Source organism: Bubalus bubalis, chromosome 1 (genome assembly GCF_019923935.1).
Source record: "Bubalus bubalis isolate 160015118507 breed Murrah chromosome 1, NDDB_SH_1, whole genome shotgun sequence".
Taxonomy (NCBI): Eukaryota; Metazoa; Chordata; class Mammalia; order Artiodactyla; family Bovidae; genus Bubalus; species Bubalus bubalis.
The window spans coordinates 112611756-112628367 of NC_059157.1; the positions used below are offsets into that span (position 1 = coordinate 112611756).

Consider the following 16612-nt stretch of genomic DNA (forward strand, 5'->3'; position numbering starts at 1 on the left):
CCCAAGTCTCTGCTTTGTTTTTCAACATAACTGTTAATTGTACTTTTTGGTTTCCTGAATTCTCTAAATTTTCCGCAGTGAAAGTATACTACTTTAATAAGAAGAAAATGCACACACACACACACAGAGTTATTTTGAGACAAGAGGCCCAAGAAGGCTTGGAGCACCCAACCTGGCATCTTCCTCCCTCTTGCTGGAGGTTCTAGCTGGGCCAGCTGAGCCAGTGAAGCCCCTTTTTCTTTCACACTTTAGCTCCCTGACACCATGCAGCCATCCATGTGGCCTCAAGCACCTGCCAGAGAGCATCACACCCTCCTTATCAGGGAGCACATTTCTGGTTTCCTCAGTTCTGGGCCAGCCTATGAAGTAGCCTGTGCCATCCATGCAAGCTCATTGCATGCAGTGTGGATCCTTTCCAGAGTTATGAATGGTCATGCCTCCAAAAACACAACAGGTTTTATGAACAAAGAATTCAGTGTGTGTATGTGTGTGTGTGTGCATGCAAGTGTCATGGCACATATTTTGCCATGACACACATGGGTTTACCTCCCACTGTTGCCATTCCAGTCACAGTGGCTGGGCATGCCACAGGAATTCTCCATGACTACTTCCTCCAGACCTGAACAGTACCAGGCACATATGAGTGACCCCTGTGAAGCAGGCACCCTGGGCCCTGGAACACTCTTGAACCTCCCTGTCCCTATGAAGTCCAAGGGAATCCAAAACCCCAAGATCTAGCACAGACCCCTACAAGCTCCGCATTCACAGGGTGAGCAGGAACCCAGTGAGGAATCCCCAGTTCAAGGGATTTGGGGATCCCCAGAAATCCTCGTATGTGCCCTGAGCTCTGACTGGGCTCCACCCCAGCCTGAGGCCACTGCTGTTGCCCTTGTCCCGGTGAGCACAAAGGTCTCCTGTTGCCCTTGTCCCGGTGAGCACAAAGGTCTCCTGTTGCCCTTGTCCCAGTGAGCACAAAGGTCGCCAAGACACGCGGGCCCGGAATGCTCTTTTCTTCCTCCTCCTCTCCTCCCCAAGATTCTCTGCCTCATCTATCCCCAGGATCTCACACTTTACAGCCTAACCTACAAGTAGACTTTGCCGGGAATCCTGTAAGAATTGATCCAGCCAATTAAGTCAGGAAATTGCTCTCTAAATTTAACATGTCCATCAGTCTCATCCAAAATGGAAGCACTGATTTCCTGGGCTGAGACTTTGAGGCTATTTTGATTTAATCCGGCAAAAACTACAGCAGGCTTCCCCCACCTCACAGGCTTACTCATGTCTCAGTCAATTTTGATTTATTAAACTCAGCAGTGTAAATACCTCATAAAATACCCCTCATTAATACTCCCCTGCTGGACTCAGATATTTCCACTGTGGAGCCTGATAGCGCTGCTAAGGGAACAGGCAGAAATTTCCTGTTGGACTGCCTTGAGTTTTCTTTGTGTCCCTACTTGTGAATTTGTTTATCTGTAACCTCTTTTCCAACAAGGGTTTAGGGCAACATGTGTGTGGAGATTTATTCACAAATGGCAAGTTATCCTCTATTAAAGTCAAACTCTACCTGGGTCATCTGCCCCACCGTGAGAATATCATCTGTCACCCCAGTGCATTGCCCTAATTGATCAGACCATGCCAAGAAGAGCCCACAAACATATGCACGAAGACAACGTTACATTTGGAGACTGGGTATCATCTTTAATTAATCATGCCACAGCCTAACATCCTTTTTGTTGCTGTAGCAGATTGTGATTGTGTGTGTACGTGTGTGTGTGTGTTCCTGAACAGATGAGGGGCCAGCACAGACTCCCAAGCAGGTCTCAGCCAACAGCTACATCAAGCAGCAACTGGAAGGCAGTCTCCAGAGCAGCATGGGGGCTGGACTCCCGCCTCCCTTGCCCCTGGGCTACCATTCGTGCAGTGCACTCTGAAGGAAAGGCTGAGGGATGTGCCAGCCCAGATTAAAGGACTTCTCAGCAAAGATCAGCCTCCAGCCCCCAGTTCCCACTGCCTCTGACCAGAGGGACGTCCCTGGGCCATGTTCAGACTGCTAGGAGAAGGTGGACAACCTGGGCCAGCCTTGGTCCCCATGTCATACTGGGGCAGCACCACAATGGCCCAGCCCTGGGCAGAGAATCCAGAACTATTAGGGCCATTAGATTAGTTTCTTTCCAAGATAATCGGGATGTGGCCCAGGCCCTTCCTGGGGCCAGCCAGAGAGGGGCAGACTCAGCCCATGAGAGCCACACAGGCCATCATTTCCAACCCAAACCTAAGAGCCTGCCTTCCTGATGTCTCACTCTCCAATTCCCTCACATGCCTAGCAGGTCCACAGCCCAGACATGGCAGGGGAGATCAGCATGATGGTGGGTTGCAAGCAGGCCATGAGAGACCTGGGCTGAGCCAGAACCGCAGCCACGTGCCAGCCTGAAGCCAGCCCTCTCCCCCATGGTCACTGCCAGCCAGAGCTCTCTGAAGCCGGATGGGACCCCTGGCAAGGCAAGGCAGCAAGTTTCTGGCCTACTGCAGAGGGAGAACACCAAACTGGCTCCACCGTCCCATCTCCACCTGCTCTGTGCCTTTGGAAGGCAAGGAGCCCAAGTCCCCTGGACAGTGATATCAGCTGTTGGGGAAGCACCGTTGTCCAGGTGAGGCCTCAGGCCGGAAGCTGTGTTTGTTCAGTGGGCTTGGGTAGTAGGTGGTTGTGTACACGTTGGTCTGCTGCAACGGGTAGAAGTTGGCTCTGTCATCAGGGATCAGGTTATTCTTGTTCAGGGTCTGTGGGAGAAGGAAGAGAGGAAAGGGTGAAAAGGAGAGATGGGGCAAGGGAACAGGCCAGGGCAAGGAAGTCAGGAGCCCATCGATGAGAGAACATTCTGGGTGTTGACACAGTGTTCTGTTTACAGTACCACTGCCCCCTCTGAGAGCTCATCCCAGTGATGCCCAGCTTAGGGCCAGGACCCCTGCACCCTTCACCCAGCCCCTGCTTCTACAGGAGGGCTCCCACCTTGAATTCCATGGGCGTGTACTTCTCATTCTTGGGGGTGCCCCCACCCTTGTAGTGCAGGTGGTTGGGGGTGGCGGGATGGACGAGCGTGGACTCCTGGGACTGGTGCTGGCAATGCTGGCAGGCCAGGTACACCGCCAAGGTCAGCAGCCCAGAGCCCAGGAAGCAGGAGATACCTGTGGCCACCAGGTGGATGAGACTGAACCCTGGGAGAGCAAGAGGCCAGAAGTAAGGAAAGGGCCACTGTGAAGACCCCCCACCAACGGCCTCCTGAGAGGAGGCTCTGAGACATAAAGGGCTTTGAGGCCAGAGCTATCAGAAACAAGGAAGCTGAGTGGCCTGTCACCAAGGACCTGTCTCACAGGACCACCTGTGGCTTGGATCAGAGGAGGCAGCCAGTGGTGTGGAGTTGTGTGACTCCTCTTGAATACAGACTAGACAACCACTTCTTAGTTGGGGGACAAGGGTGGAACTGCCTGGACTCCCCTACATATGGTCTAAAGCAGTGCAGGACCTCAATAAGGTCTGCATGTCCAGAGCAAGAAGTAGACTCCAGATTTTGGAGTAGGTGGGCCTCCTCCTTGTAGGGGTGGTGGTGGGTAGAAATGCAGCGTTGTGAGCTGGGGCAGGTTCCTTTTACCTCCACAGCTGGTAGCCTCATCCACACTGGAGGCAGGCAGGATCACTGCACGAAGACAAGCAGAGTGGGTGTCAGAGGCAGGGAGGGGAGGGGATGGGTCCCTCTTAGGGCTCGGTATGTCTCTCTCAAAGGACCCCTGGGTCAGCAGTAACCTGTGGGACTGGGACTGGAGACTTTCACTCCTCTTTGTCTCCCCCAGAACCTCACCTCTGAGAAGGGTTGGCCCATCCACTAGATGAGAAGGGACAAAGGCCCGAAGTGTGTGAACGTCCCCTCTGGCGTTTCATCCCGCACCCCATAGAATAGTTCAGAAGGGGAAGGAAGTTGGGGACTCAGAGCAGAGAGGGTGGGTGTGAAGGTGCTGGCTAGAAGACCCACCGGGAATCTCGCTGTAAGGGCAGGGGCGGCTCTGGCTGCTGTTTCCAGCACAAGCGCTGGGCCCAGGGACCAGCTCCTCACAGTGCCTGTCACGGCTTTGCACTCCGTCCTCAGTGCATGCACTCCACTCAGACCACGGCGACCAGCCTTCTGTAGGTTGTGGGTTGGGATGAAGTTAACTCCTCAGATCTCATAGTTGGGATGGGCAGGCTCCACAGTTGCTCCCCAGATCCTACCAGACGCACTCAGTACCTGGGCAGGCCTCTGTGGCACACAGCGCCTCCTCCGTGTGCAGCCCGAGACAAATGTCCTCGCCGGGGGAAGGTGCAGGGCTGGTGCAGGAACGGGTGCGTTGGTAGTGGCCGCCACCGCAGGAGGCAGAGCACGGGGACCAAGAGGTCCAGCAAGACCAGGCACCCCTCACTGCAAGGCACGTGGTGTATGAAGAGGGGCCACGGGTGCAGGCAGGGCCCAAGACAGTCTTTTCCCCATCCCAGGTCACTCTGCCCAGGCCACCCCATGCCTACAGCCCACTGTGAGGGAGTGCCCCCTTCCCTCAGGGGAGGCAGGGCAAATGCAGGCTGCAGAGAAGACCCCCAAAACCAACTCCATGTCAAATTAAGCATCTTCTCTGGCTAACCCATTAGGGAAGAGAAAATAGCAGAACAGAGGGTGAGGAAATGCCTGGTCCCTGCTGTGTCCATTTTCAGGGCCAAAGAAATTGCTTTGGGGCCTCGTGTGCAGAGTGGGCGGGGAGGAGTGGTCTCCACGCTTGAGCTGAGGCCTGGGTAGGCCTGGGAGTTCCCTGGGCGAGGGGTTCCCTGGGCAAGATTCCTTGGTGGAGGGTTACCTGGACAAGCGTGCGGGTTGCAGTCCTGATACTCGGCGGCATCACCCACGCAGGGCAGGCCCCCGTTTCGGGGCTCGGGGTTCGTGCATGTTCTCTTGCGGACGCGGAAACCCAGCTCACAGTCCCGGGAGCAGGAGGACCATGGGCCCCAGGCGGCCCAGGCCCCGCTCACCATGAGCGGGGAGGCGCCCCCGCTGCGCAGGAGATCCTCCACCAGGGCTGGAGGAATAGAGGGGGCTGAGCTTTAGCCAAAATGTTAAGTCGCTTCAGTCGTGTCCGACTCTTTTTCGACCTCATGGACTGTAGCCCATCAAGCTGTCCATGGGACTCTCCAGGCAAGAATACTGGAGTAGGCTGCCATGCCCTCCTCCAGGGAATCTTCCCAACCCAGGGATCGAACCAGCATACGTCTCCTGCATTGGCAGGCAGGTGCTTTACCATTGCTGCTGCTAAGTCACTTCACGCCACCTAAGCCTTCTCCCAAACCGCAACCCTTCCCCGCCCACCCGTCCCCCAGCTCTCACGCCACCCCGCCCCTTCCCCGCCCCCATCGCCCTGGGGCTGTACCGTCAGTGTCGCAGGCTCCTGAGCCGTCCGCGGGGCAGGTTCGGGTTTCCATCCTCCTCCGGCCAAACTGCAGCCCGTGGGGGTCGGGCAGCGGCGCACGGCAAGTGAAGCGGAAACGCTGCTCCTGCCGCGCCCCGCCCTGGGTCACATTCACCGGCAGCCACGGCGTCCACGGCGTGTTGCGCCGCACTTCGGGGCAGGCCTCAGGGTTGCACGTCTTGAACTCCTTCGGGGTGAGATCCAGTGCTGTTTCACAGCCGTGCAGACCCTGGCCTGCCCCTGAGCTCCGACCCCGCCCCGTCTGCCCTACCCTGGGCTGCGGGTCCAAGCATCCCGCGCCCGCCCCCGCCTCGGCCGGACCCTCACCACGCCGCAGCCCGGGCAGGAGTTGCCGTTCTCACAGGTCCGGCGGCGCGACTGCACGCCGCCCCCACAGTTGCTGCTGCACTTGCTCCAGGAGCCCCAGGATGCCCAGAAGATGGGCACCGGGCAAGGCGTGTTTTCGTTACAGAACCTGAGGAGCAGAACGGGAGGAGTCATTACTCCTCCTTTTCCTATGAGAGGTCACTGGGATTGTGAGACTTGGGGAAAATTGGGAAAACGAGGGTCCATTGGATCACCCAGAGAATCCAGACCACCTTCTGGGGGGCCCCGGGAAGTCGGGGATCTCGGGGCTGGCTTGTCGCGGAAACCTCCAGCCACACCCTAACTCACCGCTCCTCCCGGCTCTTGCCCACGCAGATGCGGCCCCCGTGGCGCGGCGCAGGGTTGCTGCAGCTTCGCTGGCGGACCTGGAATCCGATCCCACAGGAGGTGCTGCACAGGGCCCAAGACGACCACGGTGTCCATGCCCCATTCCTGGTGGGGCCAGAGGGGACAGAGACAATGACCCTCTGAGTCCTAGCCTCTCCAATCTAATAATATCTGCATATATGGGTTTTGTATTGTTGTCAGGAAGTGCCATTCACGGGAAATACAATAGCCCCTAGCCAAACCATCTCAGGAATGACGTACTCCTGCATTCATTTGTTCACTCGAACATAGATTGAAAGCCTTCTGCTATACACCAGGCTGTACTCATGCTTAGAGCACAGCGATAGGACATGGCCTCTACTTGCAGGGACAAAGGACATCTTCTCTAGAGAAGAAGTCCTTTCCCATCTGTAACCTTTGTTTCAGCCTTGTTGGCTGGCAGACCTTACAAATTTTGGTTCTACAACTAACTGGCTTTTTAAGGCTGGGCGATTTATCCAAATCTTCTGTGTTTCATCATACTCTTAACTTTAAAGTAAGGATACTGATTGTATCCTACTCTGTGAGGATGTTGTGATGGTTAAGTTAATAAATGGATATAAAATTATTTTAAGAGTGCCTGGAATTTTGGATTATTTATTTTAACCACTTTAGGGAGTCCCCAGGTAGTAGGCAGTGCAGTAGGTAGTAGGCAGCTCTCTCTCTCTCTCTACATAGGGAGAGAGTCTCATTTAACCCTCCCAACAACCTTCAAGGAGGGCACCGTAACCCCCATTTAGAGAATCTCAGAGTGATTAGGTGGCTACTGCCATCCCATGCTGTCCTTCCAGTTGGGGACTGCAAGGCTTATTGAGGCTATAGATCGTCTGGGAGTGACTTCTATGCCTATCCAGACTTCTTCTTTGTCTGCAAAGCACCACCAGGCAGACACTTCTCTCCCACTGGCCTGGAAACTCTCCCAGTGCTGTTTCCTGCCTCAGACCTCAGCCACCTGTCCAGTCTCCTACACAGCCCTGAAGTATTTTCTGTCCCTTAGTCTAAACACCTGGCTGGGATGATGCCCCATTTGCTCTATTCCCCTTACTCCATTCCAAGGCCACCGAGGGCCTGCCCTGTATCCTCACATACCTGGAGCAGTTGGCAATGTGAATGGCTGGCCCCAGGCAGTCGAGGCCCCCACAGCGGGGTCGAGGGGAGTCACAGGCTCGGGACCGACACAAGCAAGAGCCTGAGTTGTCCCCATCCAAGTGCTCACATGGTTGCCATGGTGACCATGGGCCGAAGCCCCCATCCCGAGTCACATTTCGCACCTGTGGACACACATCGAGAGCACGACCCTGTCACCCAAGGCAGGGGCAGAGAAGACACAAGGCCTGTGGGGACACTGGTGGACAGTTGGCCTGAATTCGGGGGAAGAGGTCCCTGGTAGGGGCTACAAAAGGGTGCTCACAGGACATGCTGTGATGTTCTGGGTCCAGAGGCTCATGTTGGAGCTGTCCTCGAGAGTGCTGCAACGTTGCTGCTTTCCATCCCAGCCGCAGTACGGGTCCCGTGCCCCCAGGCAGGCCCTGCCAGACAGAGGTCCGGAGCCTCAAGCCCACTGGACTCCCACCCTCATCTGCATCCCAAGAATATGCCTGGACACTCCTCTCTGGACACCCCTCTCATCCAGATGTCTTCCACAATAGTAACTAAGTTCCTTGACTCCTTACTGTGTGCCAGGCATCATTTTAAGCACTTTACAAGTGTGAATTAACTCAGTGCAACAACTCAGTGAGGAAGGTACTGTTATTATCCCCATGTTATATGGAGGAAAACCAGAGCTAACCCTGGACTCACACTCTTACCCTCCAGAGCCTGCACACTTAACCAAGAAACTACTGAGTCTGAGTACTTGCCTGAGTCAAGGGTTCCACACTGCACATCTAGGGCCACAGGTGAAGGTGTGGTGAGCAGAAACCCAAAGAGGCAGTAACTCCCTGCCAGACGCTATAATTATAGTGATGGAAAGGACCTTACAGATGATCTGAATCAGTGGTTCTCAACCCTGGCTGCACATCAGAATCACTAAAGGAGCTTTTTGAAAAGTACTGATACTTGGGCCCATCCCAGACAAAGTATCTCTGGGTGGGTGGTAGGGGGTTTAAAAGCTTGTGGATGATTCTAGTGGGAGCCAGGTTGGGAATCGTGGGCATCCATAATACAACCTTTCTGTTAAACAAAGGAAGAAACAATCACAGAGAAGGGAAGAGGTATTTCCCGAAGATCACACAAATTTTACATGACCGAGCTGGGGTTAGAATCTAGGCACCCCCTACCACCACCACCACCACACTCTTCCCCTTACGCTTCTGCGTCCCAGCTGGAGGCTGTATCTGACTTCACACATCGACTAAACATGGGCCCATGCCTTAAAACATAGATGCAGGGGACATAATCCAGGGTCACCTGGACATCCACATGCTTGTGCTGCTCAGTGGCAGGGCCCAGCATCCAGTGCACTAGCATCATAAGAATAAGCTCAAACTGGGATGGGGCAGGGGTCACATCCCAGGTTCCTCTTCCCAGGCAGGCCGATCTGGTCGATCTGCAGTAAGCCAGGAGAGGAACGGTTCACACACCGATGCATGCCTCAAAGCTTCCACTTCTCATATCCTAGGCTCCTCTCTTTCCTTTCTCCTCTGACTTAGTCATTGTATCCTCTATGCTGCTGCTGCTGCTGCTGCTAAGTCGCTTCAGTCGTGTCCGACTCTGTGCGACCCCATAGACGACAGCCCACCGGGCTATCCCGTCCCTGGGATTTTCCAGGCAAGAACACTGGAGTGGGTTGCCATTTCCTTCTCCAATGTGTGAAAGTGAAAAGTGAAAGTGAAGTCACTCAGTCATGTCTGACTCTTCGAGATCCCATGGACTGCAGCCTACCAGGCTCCTCTATCCATGGGATTTTCCAGGCAAGAGTACTGGAGTGGGGTGCCATTGCCTTCTCCGGGTGTATCCTCTATAGTTTTTAACAACAACAAAAAAAATTGTGTCTCTACCAATAAGACTTCAAGGGCGGGGGGAAAGAGTATGGGAATTAGGGAATCAGGATGTGCTATCCATTGCTAAGTCAACACAATCTCAGCTTCTGAAGCCTGAAGGAAGTTCCCTCCAACACCCAGAGAGCCCACCGCCAATCTCAGGGGATACCCTGGGTCCCTTCTGCCTTTCTTTCCCCAACTTCCACTCCCTCTGACAAGGCCTGGCTGCTCCACAGCAGTGGGCCTGCTGCGGACAATCTAGGAGCGCACTGCGAATGGAGCAGAAATTGGAGGTTAGAAAGCAGAAGAGGCTTGGGGTGAAGGAGGTGCTGCATGACAAAGAGGGTGGGGGAGCCCACGCCATGAGTTGAGTCTGCAGAGGGGTTTTCCATTGGCCAAAGGGGCCAAGGCTGCCTAGCACTGAAGGGATACACAAAGGAGTCAAGGGGCTGCCCCTTTTCATGAGTCTAGGATAGAATCTTCCTTTTCTCTTGAAGCTTCAGGGAAAATCACCTGTCAGGGGAGTTCTTTATTTTTGGTGAGTTCAATAAGCCATATCAGGCTCCAGAGAGAAAAGAAGTTATATGAATACCTTATAAAGAAGAGGGTGGGGCTCCCCTCCTTGCCAGAGGAGATCAAAGACAGTGTTGTCTCTTGCTCCAGCAACTTATGACCTCATATAAGTGAGACAATGCCTGGGCTTCAGTGAGTGACAGCCTCGCTGATTGCCAGTAAGCACACCATGGCCCACCTGGAAATCCAGAATGCTCATCTGTTGCTATGTTTCCACTTTGTTCTCTCAAGGACAATTTGTGTAAATTATACAATGTACAGGTGCTCATGTTTTCATTCAGGATCAATGGTTTGGTCTGGGGGTGTTTCACCAGCAAATGAGTCAAACTAGATGTCATGGGACTAAATACAATACATGTGCAAAAGTAGTCCCAGCAACCGGTGCTTCTGAGGTTCTGCTTACCCTCTGACATTTGGGCCAAATTTTCTGTGAGCAGACTCAGTCGATCAGAACTCAGTAAAGCCCATTCCTGAGTGTATTTGCCTCAACTCTCAGAAATGGGTATCAAACTCAAGAAGCACTGACATGGTACTCCACAAGCAGTACAGATTAAATAATAAAAAGAGAACTAGCCATGACTAGTGATTAATAATAATACACATGATTCTATCAATCAGAAACAACCGTACGCTAGAAGAGAGAATGGATACGAGTAGAAAATTTGAATTGATTTATACAAGGGAAAAACAGAAGATTCTGGAGAAATGCAGTTTGCCTCATGCTACTTCTCTTATCTAGGGCCTAACCAGTTCTAGAACAGTTGTTCCCAGTCTTGAGTACAAATTAGAATCTCCTGGGGATTTTTAAAAACAGCTTAGGCAAACAAAACAAAAACCCTCCTATTTCTGGGCCTTCAGGACTGGAGTAAGCCCAGGCACTGGCATCTTTGAAATACTCCTCAGGTGATTATAATGAATAGTAGCCTTTAGAATTGCTGTTCCAGGGCCACTTTTGTCAGGGTTCCCATCAAGAAATGAGGTATCCTGTATTTCTTCTAATCCATGACAGGATAAAGAGCAAAGAAACACACAGAGTAGATGCTGGCTGCAGCCCCTCAGCCAGGATCCCTCACCCTCAGCCTCTCCCGCACTCAGTCCTCCCAGAGAAGAAAGAGGAGACCAGATTCTCCACGGACACACCTGCCCTGCCCTGGCCCAGGTTGCCCGAGGGGACCTGCAAGACTCCCCGGCACCAGTGCCTGAGCTCTTCGCTTGTCCACATTTGCTGCTTTTGACCAAAGGCCACTTCAAAGCTTCCAGAGCAGAGAATGTCCTTAAGAAAATTAAAGCTCCAAGCAGAGGAGAGTTACAGTGTGTCTCTGATGGCAGGAATGGGTGGTAGTTAAGAGTTTCTTTCATTAAAAAAAAAAAAAGAGTTTCTTTCATAAAGTTAGCCATCAGACCAATAATATATCACCATGTCTTTTTTACTGCAGTGTCTCAAGCAGTCATTACAAAAGGGAACAGGTTCATTCCCTGGGCTCAGAAGCAGGACAAAGATGGATGGTGGAATTTACAAGGAGGCCGATTCCAACACCATGTAGCCATAGTTTCACAAAGGTAGCTGTCCACGGTGGAGCTTGGGAGCAAGTGGTCATTACTTAAAATGGCAGTGGGGGGAGCCCAGACCCTCTGCCAGGGAGGGAGGTTGGGATAAGCTGGCAAGACAGGCCGCTCACTCCAGGGTGGCATGAAGGAAGAAGGGGGCGGTTCTTCAGGCATAAAACACTGCTTTGCAGAGCTAGTCAGCATTCATTCCCTCTGCTCCTTCTCCTGTGAGCCCTGGTCTCTCTGTGGTCAGCTCAGTGTCCTGGTCATGCCCCATGGGGCTGAAGTTTGCCTGAGAGAAAGGAGGGGTCTAGAGACAAGCCCCTGGATTCTGGACAGAGGAGGGGGCCTGTAGGGGCCTCTGCTTACCCGTCCTCAGCTTCTTGCCAGCTTTGGAAGAAATGAGGAAAAAGGAAAGAAATGTCTATCATGGAACACAGTAGAAGCCTGTGACAAACTGCCTCGCTACAGCACACATTCTGATATAGTGTGATGGGCAGGTGGCTCCCAGACTCCCGGAGCGCACAGCCTGCTGGCGGCACGGGCTTCCTCTGTTCATTCTGCTAACTTCTCATTAATGAGACCTCACATTTTAGATCCACCTACAGCACTACAGTAGGGTTTCTACTGTACACATCAAGGCCTCTTATCCCAAACTCAGGAAACCAACAGTATTCGATTCCGAATTGACCTCTGTCTATCTTTCTGTTCCACCCGGCCATGCTCCGTGACCTCCCTGTCCCCTGTCTGCAGAACCGCGTGCATGGGCAAACAACAGGCATCATCCTTCCTTTCATTCCACTGCAGCCCCCATTACATCATATCTGGCCCAGAGCCACAGCAGCTCACACTGGCCAACCATCTGCCCTGCGACAATGCTACTCGCCACTGTCTGCTTGATCTTTGTAAAACACCTTTTCACACTGCCCATCACTCTACTCCTCTGCTCAAAGACCACTTCAGTGCCCCCAGTCACAGAATTCAAGTCAAAATTCTCCCTTGGCATTCTTAGCTGGCCTCAATCCACTTTCCAGTCCCACTCCTCTCCTGCACCAACCTCCTCTCAAGGCCAAACAATCAATCAACTTCAGGATCAGTCATGTGTGGAAGGCCACTTTGCGCCTGGGGCTGGGTGTGGCCCCCCTGGTGGAGTATAGAAAATACTGGGACACTGGGTTTACCTTCGAGGATTTACATCCTCTTAAACAACAGGATACATATGAAAAGTTATGACACAAGAGTTAAAGAAGACAAGATATGAGGGAAACACCATGATTCATTGCCAAGCAGTGCTGTCTGTATTCAATATCACAGATCCTGAGACTCCAGAGAGCCCAGGAGGCTGATGGCCCCTAAATGCATTCGCAGAGATAAAAAAAAGGAACTAGGACCAGCAATGACTAGTTACCAACGATGACTCACTTGCTGGACTAGGCACTTCATGAGCATTATTCCCAATCCTTACAGTTTGTTTGCCAAAATTAAATAGCATGCGTGTTAAGTCACTTCCCTGGTGGCTTAGATGGTAAAGCATCTGCCTGCAATGTGGGAGACCCAGGTTCGATCCCTGGGTTGGGAAGATCCCCTGGAGAAGGAAATGGCAATCCACTCCAGTATTCTTGGCTGGAAAATCCCATGGATGGAGGAGCCTGGTAGGCTACATACAGTCCATGTGGTCACAAAGAGTCAGACACGACTTAGAGACTTCACGTAGGTCACTTCAGTTATGTCTGACTCTTTGCAACCCTATGGACATAAAATGGGTCCTTGACCTGCAGGAATAATTATCGAGGTGTGTTTGGTGCTTGAACTCCAAACAGTATACTCTTACATACTTTATCCAGCTGATTCTCCAGTACCTCCTGGAGCTGTTATTTTGTACATGTTAGAGGTGGGAAAGGCAATGGCAACCCACTCCAGTACTCTTGCCTGGAAAATCCCATGGACAGAGGAGCCTGGTAGGCTGCAGTCCATGAGGTCACTAAGAGTCGGACACGACTAAGCGACTTCCCTTTCACTTTTCACTTTCATGCATTGGAGAAGCAAATGGCAACCTACTCCGGTGTTCTTGCCTGGAGAATCCCAGGGATGGGGGAGCCTGGTGGGCTGCCATCTATGGGGGTCGCACAGAGTCAGACATGACTGAAGCGACTTAGCAGCAGTAGCAGCAGAGGTGGGAAAACTGTATGTCTGAAGATTATCTGTTCAGCTGTTATGGCCTAAAATGTATCTCCCAAATTCATGCATTCAAGTCCTATCCCCTGGTATCTCAGTGTGTGTTAGTTGCTTCAGTCATGTCTAAATCTTTGCGACCCAATGGACTGTATCTTGTCAGACTCCTCTTTACATGGGAGTCTCCAGGCAAGAATACTAGAGTGGAAAATTAAATTGCTTCATCACAATTTCCCCCTATTTTCCCACTGAGAAAGCCAAAGTTCAAAAGGTTCAGTAACTTGCTCAAGATCATACAGCTGGTATAGCTGACGCTTCAGTGGAGCCCCAGGTGTATCCAATTCCACCACTCAAGCCCCTTGCATTATACCCCAGTCTCTGCCCACACATCAGTCAGATTAATGTCAAGGCTTCTCTCACCAACCAGAGCCCTAAGAGAAACGAGAGTGTTCCAGGCCTGTTTCATCTGGCCTCCCTCTTCTCACGCCGACAGCCCGCAAAAAACTCTGAGCATGGGAGGGCTTAGCACGTTTGGTGCTTTGCTGATGGAGACCTGCATTAGGACTGAGGGAAGTTTGGGTGTTTGCCCACTGCCTTCCACTCCCAGCCCACCCCCAGCCCCACCCCCTGTCAACCCATGACCTTCCAGCCTCCTCCCCAGCCCTCCAGGCCCATCCTCAGTTCCTAACACCCTCCACCGGGACTGGAAAACAACCATTGGCAGCAGGCATGCCATTTGTCTCCCAAATCTTGAGAACAGATGGGCACAGCCAGGAGGTCCCTGTGTTGCAAAGGCCACAGGAGCCCACGGGGCCTTGGCTATACCAGCTGCAGACAATTTTTTATTATCTCCATAACGGGGGTGGGGAGCAGCTCAGGGTAGCCTCCAGTGGTTAGGAGTCTGAGATACATCTGCATTTGGCTTTGGGACAGGTTTTGTTTCCCCCTTAAATGCCAGTGTCATTGTTGTCAAATTTGTGGATCCACTAGAAGCTAAGGTTTAGAGAACTGATGGCAGAAGCAGCTGGGATGTCAGATCTCCACTTGGCTCCTCACCTCCACCCTACCCACGCCAGAGCTCTCTGCCTCTTCTAAGTGGGGAAGTTAGAAGGGCAAGCTTGGGGAGCATAGCCTCCCATCTGCCTCACATCTGGGTAGTAAGCGCCATGGTTTCAAAGATAAAGGCCCCTCTCTGAACTAAAGGGACTGAGAATAAATCGGGTGGAGATGGCCGCCAGGCCTTCACCATGGGCTTGACAACAGGGATAACAACAGCCACCACCTTGTGCTCAACACATCCTCCCCCTAGGGAGAGTGATATGTGGTTTGCGCAGATTATCCCAACCAGCCTTCACAAAAACCCTGCAGAGATTTATGAGGAGGAAGCCAGGGCTCCGAGAAGTGACTTGTCCAAAGGCACACCATCCGTGACTGCGTCAGGATGCCACCCCAGGGGGACCTTGACTCCGAAGCTCCATCTGTTGGATCTCCACTTCCCAGTGAGATCGACAGAGATCGGCGCTGGGAATCCGGCCCGCCAGCCCGCCAGCCGTAGCGCGGTGCCCACTCACCCCTGGCTGCGGTAGGCGGCGCACCTCTCCAGCGGGACGCGCAGCACGCCGTCGCTCAACCCCACGAAGAGCGCGCGGGCGCTGTGCACGATGCGCAGGCTGCGCAGTGGCTCCCGGCGCCCGGGGGGCAGCACGTGCAGCTCCTCCAGGTAGCAACCGCGGAGGCTGCGGCTCGTCGTGGACAGTGCCTTCAGGATGGTGCCCGACTCTGGAGAGGCCAGATCAGGGTGGCCTTGAACCTCAGGGTGGCCCTGGAACCTCTCAGCCCAGTCCCCCACCCTTCCACCCCCTCCCACCCGGGGCACAGGCGGGGCGGGGCGGCCTCACCGGTGCCGATGTAGAGCACGTGGTAGAGCGTATCCTTGGCCTGCACAAGGTCCACCACGAGGTGTGAGAAGCGCACGCTGTCTTGGGTGACGCAAGGCTCCGGTGTCACCGGCTGCACAGCCTCGCTCATCAGGAACAGGCGCTGTGCGTCCTGCAGGCTGCGCTCCGTCAGGTTCTCATTGGGGCCCACCTCCGGCAGGGTGCCGCACTGCGGCGGGGAGCCGGGTCACGCGTGCCCAGCCGCCGGGCTGCCGTGATCCCGGGTCCCCTCCTTCTTCCTCACTACCGAGTCCCTGATTCTCCAACCCCTGCTCCCCACCCCCAACATCCCCGCTAAGGGTCCTGCACCCTCTTCCAGGAAGATACCTCATCTTTGGGAACTAAGGGACAATGAAGCTGGGAAAATGGGGGAGGAGGGACCTACCAGGGGTGGAGAGGGCAGGGAGATGAAAAAGGGGCTTGCTTATCCAAAAGCTGATCATATGAGTGTGGATAACAAGTGTCCTGTTATTTCATGCTGTCGCTGTTGGTGCCCCTCCCCCACATTGGGCCAAGCCCCGCCTTCCCTCTCCCTGTCCCTCTCATCTCAAGGTTCTTACGCCTTCGAAACCAAAGCTGGAAGGCAACTGTCATTTACTGAGCACGTCAGATGCATATCATTCTACGGACCCTGGTCAGGTGCATGTCAACCCTCCAATGTGTCTATGAGGTTGGTGGTATTATCCCGATGTGACAGATCAGGGTAAAGGGACTCAAGGAGGTTGAGTGACTTGCCCAAGGTCACACATAGAGAGGGCTAGATCTAGGTCAGGACTCTGACTGAAAAGCCTGAGGTCTTTCCCTGCTCCGTTCTGTGTCCTGGGCAGGAAGTTGGATGGATATGAAAGTCAACCATCTGTATTTTTCTTTGTCCTGTGCCTCTTCCTGCTTCTCCATCACACACTGGGGATGCTCATACCACCATGTCTAGGCTCTGACCAGTCCTGGTACTCAGAGACCTTCTGGGCATCACTACCCATGCTGGGTAGACTGGGAGCAAACTCCTGGCCAGACAGCTTGTGAGTGTGTCCCCCACCCCCGGCCCCCTATACTGAGGAGGGCTGAGGTCCGACCTCCCTCCCTCTCAGGAGGTGAGGGGTCACATTTAGAGATGGCTCAGACCTGGCTGCCTTGCTCTGCATCCCATCCACTCTTCCTTTCTTGCTC

General features: G+C 53.4%; 1 protein-coding gene across 4 annotated transcripts in view; it reads right to left on the reverse strand.

Annotated features, from left to right (window-relative positions):
• Positions 1 to 155: 155 nt before the first annotated feature.
• Positions 156 to 16612, reverse strand: part of SEMA5B (semaphorin 5B) — a 127237-nt gene continuing 110780 nt past the window's right edge. For 2 of the 4 annotated variants that reach the window (XM_025285179.2, XM_044942557.1), the window contains 13 exons: positions 15407 to 15614; positions 15080 to 15287; positions 7646 to 7763; positions 7324 to 7505; positions 6157 to 6300; positions 5809 to 5956; positions 5443 to 5668; positions 4876 to 5094; positions 4278 to 4448; positions 4026 to 4175; positions 3648 to 3692; positions 3008 to 3213; positions 156 to 2778 (listed from right to left, as the gene is read on the reverse strand). In XM_025285179.2, coding sequence (XP_025140964.2) covers positions 2620 to 2778; positions 3008 to 3213; positions 3648 to 3692; positions 4026 to 4175; positions 4278 to 4448; positions 4876 to 5094; positions 5443 to 5668; positions 5809 to 5956; positions 6157 to 6300; positions 7324 to 7505; positions 7646 to 7763; positions 15080 to 15287; positions 15407 to 15614 — 2184 coding nt within the window. In that variant the 3' untranslated portion in view covers positions 156 to 2619. The remainder of the gene's footprint in view (positions 2779 to 3007; positions 3214 to 3647; positions 3693 to 4025; positions 4176 to 4277; positions 4449 to 4875; positions 5095 to 5442; positions 5669 to 5808; positions 5957 to 6156; positions 6301 to 7323; positions 7506 to 7645; positions 7764 to 15079; positions 15288 to 15406; positions 15615 to 16612) is intronic. The other 2 variants (XM_044942549.1, XM_044942551.1) reach the window with 2 other exon arrangements.